This window comes from Lolium rigidum, chromosome 1 (genome assembly GCF_022539505.1).
Source record: "Lolium rigidum isolate FL_2022 chromosome 1, APGP_CSIRO_Lrig_0.1, whole genome shotgun sequence".
Classification (NCBI taxonomy): Eukaryota; Viridiplantae; Streptophyta; class Magnoliopsida; order Poales; family Poaceae; genus Lolium; species Lolium rigidum.
Genome location: NC_061508.1, coordinates 356,760,001 through 356,768,014, shown reverse-complemented (window position 1 = coordinate 356,768,014; position 8,014 = coordinate 356,760,001). Strand labels below are relative to the sequence as shown.

Below are 8,014 nucleotides of genomic sequence, written 5' to 3'. Positions count from 1 at the left end.
AAACTTTACTTTTTTCCACCAATGACAACACAAGGGTGATTCTTTCAGTGTTGCTAGAAATCATACAGTTCAAAGAGGTTTCATAGGATTTTTTCAAATTCCCACAAAACTCATGCAAATTTGCAACACACAGAAAAACCCTCGTTGCATGTTTCCTTCGCTATGCCACCTCTGCCAGACCACTACTGCAGCGTCATACTCCTGATCTTTTCGTTCAAACGCATCACCCACGAAACCTAACAGCAGCAATACTAAGAATCATGTGACGTTCTGTGGCCATGCAATCGCTAACTATGATCGAGAAGTTCATAAAAAAGGTGTAGACAATAAGCGGCAACCACAAAAGGTATCACTCCTGCAATAGTATAATTTAGATCGCAATGGTAAAAATGTGAAGCTCAATTGTTATGTTCCTAATTTACCAATAAAGTAGGATTCAGATTCTGATGGCCTACTATACAAGTTCAGTAATAAAGAGGCCTAAATGTGTAACCCACAAGTTCAGGGACCAAACTGGCAGACATCCCAAATTTAGTGACATATGGTGCAACGTCACCTACATAGGCACAAACAAGCCTTTAAATAGCAGGCAGCAGTATAACAGGGATGTCAAAACCTCAACCGATACTAGGAAGGCCTGTCATAAACAAGCTCAGGTAGTAGTAACTTCCAAGAGCTCGGCGATATTAAGACGAAAACTTCACATGAGCATAATCTGTTTCTCAATACTTCAGCCCGTCTTCACATAAGTTACTGCTGCAGAAGAAAGTTAACAGGGTGCTGAACTTCTACTGCCCGATGTATAAAGAACTGAAGATGATATAACAAGCCCTGGTTTCAAAAGCACCATGTTTTCCTCCATTTCAAGTTACACTTTGCTGTTGAAATCTGTCAACCACCACGGGAATCTACACGTCGACGTGATCCTCCTCCCCATTGCCATTGTACTGCAAGCAAAAACAAAGGGGAAAGAAATGTCAGCACATCAATCAAGATATTGCAGACAACACAGTACTATGGGGAAATAGCAAAACCCTTATTATGCATTCACATATAAACATACCAAATTTGGAGAGGGAATGTTGACAGAAAAAGAAAATTTACTAACAAAACTTGACATTTGGGAATAACCGTAAATACATTCAGTTCATGTGAACTCCTCTGATATTAGAAAAACTTGAATGGCAACGGATGCAAATGATACAAATAATGATCATAAACTGCAAGAAGCAGCTGGCAACTAGAGGGGAGAATATTGCAAAAAAATCTTGCATATTATCAGGAGCTAAATTATAGCAAAATGCAAGTGCATAGGATTTCAGAGGACATGCCGAACTTAGGCTGATGGGAAAACAGATCAAGATTATAAGACTAACTGCTATAGTACACCAGCCATTGGAAACTAAAGGGTCACTTATATAGATAATGTTATTGCTTGGAAAATGAACGTGTCATCTTGTAAGCCTTTTGATATCATTGGTGGTGGTGTCATATACAAAATTTTAGTCCGGCCCACTGCACCGAAATAGACATCTATTTGTGCGCATTTATGTGATCCATCCTGAAAAATTCAATAAGATAATCTACATCGTGGACTAGATCAGTGGAGAACGAAACATGCTTCTTAGAACATTGTACCTATAAGTGGCAAGTTATTAGCTCAGCCCCTATATCGACATGAAGATGGTTAACTATAAGCCTAACTAAATGAAATACATCTAGATGAGCTATCAACTAGGCCTGAGGACAAATGGAAACAATAGCTCATTTCATAATCAAGAGTGGCCACCGGAATTAACAAAATTGCAGTTATTGAGAAACAAAGTGCATAAACATAATAGGATAATAAGATAATGGGGCATCAACTGATTATTTCAGCCTAACTTAAACTCATATAATATGAAGAAAAAATATGCTGCAAAAATTATCTGGAGCGGAAAATGTATCTCACCCTGTCTGCAAAATCATTGTGAGAAGAAATGACATTTCTTTCGTCATTATTGTCACCTTCCCCTAATTTCTTCATAGATAATGATTTTGGTGTATCAGTTCCATTGCTGTTTTTGAAAGACTCTAGAGCATCTTCTGGTATATATTTCCCTGACATATGGATCATATCATCACCATTCACTCTCCTTTTCTTCCCTGAAAAAGTAAACGCCACTTAGACATGAAAAAACAACATTTACCCCCAGGAAATGCATACATATTCAAGGCAACATATTTTGAAGTACAAATAGGTTCAATATCTAATAAAAATCAACCGAGAATGCCATTTAATTTGACTAACTTGTGGGAACATAAGGTGCTTCAACCACGAACAATGTCATTACAAACTCACAAGACTTGAATCGTTCCTATACCAATAACGAGTTTGACAACTTAAGATAGGTAGACTAATGCTGTTATACCAAATTAAAGTTGATGTCACAGAAATTTTCGTCGAGGTGTTACCTGATTTATCTTCTTCACTTGCTGAAAGGGCAGTAGACCTTTTCCCAGCTGTTAAACCATGCTTCTGTCTCTGATCATATGGGCTCATTTCATAATCATAATATGGGTCATCATTATCAGCATTCACACTGTAACCTTGCTCTTTGGTACCAGACTTCAAGGAATCAGAAGCAAGTGAATCAGCCAACCTCTCAAAACGTCCTTGCGACCTGCAGGCAACCAATGTATCGAACGCTATGAAAATCATGTGTCTAAAAAGAAGTGCAATTAAGTGGTTATCCAAAAAAAAAATTAGAAGTTCAGTAGTAGTTCATAACTTCATATATAAAAACATGCCTTTTTAAATCCTCCTGTGCTTTCAAGTAACGCCCATGTGCTTTGACGAGTTTCTTTATTTTGGAGGCCATCCTACATCAAAGAGCAGTACTATCAAGAACTACCTTGAGATCTTCTCTTGTACTGAAGAGCCCACATACTAAACTTTGGATTAAATAGAAGTATGCTCAGATATTGTAGAAATGGAGAACCTTTCGCAATCTTGTTTCTCTTTATTCAACTGCAATTCAAGATGATCTACTTTGGTAGACAGTATGCCTGCTTCGTCAATCTTCTGGTCCAATATCATCTGTGGAACACAGAACTATTAAACTGTGCGATATGTAGATATAGAAAAACATCTACACCCCAAAGCACAAAATACTAGAAGCAAAATATAAAGCGGCAATTCAGAGAAGTTTCAAAAAGGATTTTGCTGTCCACTTATGATGGGCCGACTGGTCATGTCAATTCAAACAGAGAATGTCCCCATGCCAATATTTTACCAATTATGAACGATTACTTACCAATATTTTGCATCATAATCTAGAGAGAAAAACATTCACAGTACCTTCGGCATGATTGTACAATTATATTTAGTGGAGTGAACCTCTTGTAAACTTAAAAGTTCTAAAATTCTTCATTTTTAAAGTTGCCATCCGTTACCATATACTTAAGGTAGAAACACAATAATAAAATGTTGGAATTATCTATAATAATATATGCAGCTGAACTGCTAAACATAACTTAATAAGTGATATGTGTGTGCCGCTACATGCATATTTACAGCTCCATGACTGACAAGTGAGTGCATGCATACCGAGAGCCCGAGATATTGATAACTGACCTGCACTTTAGATTTATCTTCATGTAATGCTTTCATATCCAGTGCAATTTGTTTCAGCTGCAGAGCAGACATGATTATGAAAAAGGTCAAGGAATATGGAGACAGCTCCACCTATATGATAGTTATGGATTGTAGAGTTCAAACCTGTGCTTCAATATCATCTTTCTCATTACCGCTGGAGTGTCTGTCATCTTTTTTTCTATCTTCATTATCAGAGGAGTTCAAACTGCCTGCTGAATCAGATTTGTCATCATCAACTTTCTTCTTATTATGCCTTCTCTCACTGAAAGATCCACATAATCACATGAAAATGTAAGTACAAAAACTACCAAATTGCAAGAATGACATGTGCTTCTATTACATGTTTAATATAAGATAGAACTTAGTCACAAGGTCATATTACTTTTATTACTTGTGCTTCTATTACATGTGCTTCTATTACTTTTTTTTTTGAAGTTAAACTACGTAAACTTTCACAAAGTTTTTAGAAAAATCATTAACATGTACTCCATCCGTCCTCAAATAAGTGGAGAGGTTTAGCCTCAAACTTTGTCCATCAAAGAGTGCACTTCTACCTTCCCAATGCACTTTAAAATAGCTAAAATTACTTCTCTCTCATCGCACGGAAATCAAACCCAATAATATTTGGCACATGTTATCTTTATTTTCTACATGCTCTTAGCTTATTGGCGGTGAAAGAATTAAAGAGGAGAGAGATGTTGGTTTGCATCTTCCCAAAGCAACTTTCTCTCCACTTGATAATGTCTTGAAAAACCCGCATGTCCACTTGGACGGAGGGAGTACAATACAAAATCAATGTCACTAGATACATCATGAAATATATTTTGGTCAAAGTTACTAAGCTTGACTTTCCAGAAAAAATATAAGCCTTACTCATTGAAACGGATGGAGTAGACTGTATAACAAAATGAAAAAAATTAGGCACTACACAGGCACAATTTCTGTCAGTTACAAAGATGTTCTCAAAACATATCTAGGATAAAACGAGTGTACAACAAAGACTGTATACTCGAGTGAAACACACATAGAGATCCTTCCAACATACCTCTTCCTGATGGGAGATCTTGAGTGGCTGGATCCTGCAAGATTTGAATAGGTACAGCTATGGATTAAGTTCTAATTTTCTTAAAAAAGATACATCAAACTTCTTTCAGACAGAAAAAATATGGGAAGCCTGCGCACACACACACACACGAAAAGAAAGATTACCCCTGTCTCGAGAATTTGGCCTCTGGTCACGAAATAGATTGCCCCTGGTACCTCTGTCAGCGGAATACCTTCGATGGGGTGGGCTTCTTCTCTCAGGCCTGCCTCTAAATTCTCTATGATCAGGTCTCCCTACATGTTAGGAAAGTAGCAGCTTACATAATAATACAAAGGAGAGGAGCACTACACCACTACAAAACAGATTGATGGAACTACATAGAGACAAGACAGCACACAAAACATTTAAGCTTATGACAACCTTTAGCCATATGGTTATCCAATTAGCATCAGCAATAATGTAAAGAAGCGTTAAACAACAAAACTAGATAGAGCTAATGAGACAAGTCAACACACAAAACATTTAAGCTTACCAAAAACTTGAGCCATATGATTATTCAATTAGCAATAAGTAGCAGAGTCCAGGAAAACCTCATATTCCATAAAACAGAAGTGCCAATAAGACTAATGCAAGAGGGATACCAATATATGATTACACATTATGATGCACCACTTAAAACAGATCCAGCACTTTAGTCATCTGAGGTGACATTGATGATTACTCCAAATTTCAATATCATGAAGAAAGATCTTCCACAATTGCAGTACCACCAAGTAATCTAACTTCACTTGTTCAGACATTTGCATATTGATTTCAATTATTCTTGTTCAGTTGTAACACTTGGACTGGCAGGAAAGGATAAAGCTGAAGAAGAAAACTTGGAGCAGCGTATTCAAAGAGCACTTAGTTGTGAAAGCTGAAATACATGGTTTTAGCACACTGAGCATATCATGCATCTGACTGAGAAGAGGAACCAACTGATAGCTCTGAATAAAGTTCTTCCGTAGAAGGACACGAGCCATTCAATTCTAACAAAGCTGCTCAGGAGAGAGCTAATTCGAACAGAATCAACAGAATAACCAGCAGGGTTGCCACACTGTTCTGCAAGAAGCTGTGGCTTCAGTTCAAGAACAATATCAAAGGGATTGAAGATCGTATAATGATACAACAAGAAATGACATAGCGTAATCTCTGATGTCTGCATATGGATAAAAAATAATTCAGTACCCAGATTTCATAGTATAACTTGACAGTTCATAATGCGGACTGCAGAGTTGCTTCAGCCACAGCAAGTAATCAGAAATAGGATAAGGATACCCATCTGTATAACCTCCAAGGGTGTTCTTGTCAGTTGCTACAATGGTGTTATGCTCCCAATTATCTGCCCTCACTGCTAGAAGTTTCAGTTCTTTCTTGGGAAGCATGCGGTTCATTTTTTTTTCCGAAATGGGGTATCCCAGCCTCTGCATCAATCGATGCATACAGACGCATGCATGCGGTTCATATGGCATCGATCTCTCTTACTCTTTGCTGGGCAACCAGAACCTTACACTGCCGGCCATGTTCCCCACAAACGATGGCAATGATGAACTCCAATGAACGGAAAAGACGTGTGAATCTCTTGAGAAGAACACTCTTCCTCTGTTGGATCCTTGTTGCTGAAACCATCCGCATAACCTAATTCTGCCTAGAAGTTCTCAGAGCACCATCCTTGTGCACTAACAGCAGATCACTTTCATGTACCACACGTACCTTCAACAGCATCAAATCTCGTATCCTTGGGTACAATTCGGACACAACACAGCCGCAGAGAAGACAACAAGCCTTCGTAGAAGCACTAACCTGCCGCAGACAGAAAAGCAAGCAGGGAGAGAGAGAGGGGGAAGGAGGGGAGAGGCTTATTGCGTATACCAGGTAAAGGGCGCGGCGGGAAGGAGGAACCGGGGGGCGGGCTACGGAGCTCGCCGGGGCCGTGAGCGAAGCCGCAGGAGGGGCCACGGGGGCAGGATCCACGCCTCCACAGCACGCACAGCTTCGTCTTGAAGGCAGGGCCGCGGCGCGGCGGAGGATCCACCATTTCTCTCATCTCGCGAGCGCGGCGGCGATGCGTGGACGGCGACGAGGAGGAATGGAGGAAGGAAGGAGACGAGGGCACCAGGGCGGCGGCGGACGGATCGGCGGTTCTTAGAGCCCGGCCCGTCCTGTCTGCGAAACGGCGCGGGCCTGGCTAGGCCCAATGGGCTGGCCCAACATGCGTGCCATTTCTCTGCCCGAGTTAAAACTGAAAAAACTTTCTATAAAAAAGTAACTGAAGAAACTGAACACATAAAAAACCCACTAACAAAGAAGAAGAAACTAAAAAAGAATCCCACTATAGTGTCCAGTTCAATCACCCCAACTTTAAGTTCTTCAAAAGTAACAAATCTAAAACATAAACAATATCGTTGCTCGATCAAAGATCTTGGATTTCATCGTGAAAACAGTCCTCACTCTCGAAACCATGTCTTTAACAAGGCAATTGTCATGCACAACCAATTAAAATCAGAACTTAGATTTTCACTCAAAAAAATAGGATGGCAATGATGCCCACACTAGCATGCCGCTTCTATGAAACCCAAAACATCAAGCAAGTTCATCACCGACGCAAAGCCTCGAACCACCAGCACTAGTCCTTAAAATTTGGTTTCTATGCCATTCGTCACCTCTCACTTCACCATCGAATCAAAATACATGTCCCATGATGGCAACAGAACCGCGTCGCTCCCAAACAGTAAAAAAGTGTCAGAACACATGAACAAATTCCATCAGATCCAGCAATCTCCATGCATGAGTTGCCCAAGATGTTGGCGCGAGCTGAAATGTCCGTCCCGCCAAAATGCAAGGAGTACAGTTCGCGTTCGGTTTAGCAAGTATGTAAAGGTCGGAGGAGGATTTTCTCCGTGAGCTATAAAAAAAATTGATGGATCACGCTTGTTTACGAGATCTGATCTGCGCTGATTTTTCGAAGAAAACTGAAAACTAGCGATTACTTTACAATTTTAATGTGTCTACGCGATCTGCTAGAGATGGTCTCAGCTCGTCAGTTCATTTCCTGTTGTTCAGTCGTGGTGATGTAGCTAATGTACATGTGTGTGCTTGTCTGTAACCTGCCCACGCTTGGCATTTAGGACCAATGGGGTTATTTCTGTCACCCATTATTTCTTATATCAATGAATGCAGCTCTGCTTGTAAAAAAAAAATGTTCAATTGGACTGTAGATATTTTTTTCTCGAAATCAACTGGAACGTGGACGGTGGTGGATCTAAGGATAATAGGAGGTTTCTGATCAAAAG

General features: G+C 39.8%; 1 protein-coding gene across 2 annotated transcripts; it reads right to left on the bottom strand.

Moving 5' to 3' along the window:
• Positions 1-327: 327 nt before the first annotated feature.
• LOC124702501 (zinc finger CCCH domain-containing protein 13-like) lies at positions 328-6,768 on the bottom strand. Of its 2 annotated transcripts, none has more exons than XM_047234648.1 (10): positions 6,594-6,768; positions 4,847-4,975; positions 4,683-4,716; positions 3,761-3,899; positions 3,617-3,673; positions 2,982-3,079; positions 2,791-2,862; positions 2,455-2,663; positions 1,952-2,145; positions 328-947 (listed from the first exon to the last, which is right to left on the bottom strand). In XM_047234648.1, exons 1-10 carry the CDS (start codon positions 6,766-6,768, stop codon positions 909-911), a joined length of 1,146 nt encoding a protein of 381 aa, XP_047090604.1. In that variant the 3' UTR covers positions 328-908. The 2 variants fall into 2 exon arrangements, with proteins under 2 accessions (XP_047090604.1, XP_047090610.1); XM_047234654.1 differs by lacking the exon at positions 6,594-6,768 and adding an exon at positions 5,215-5,694.
• Between the last annotated feature and the right edge of the window lie 1,246 nt (positions 6,769-8,014).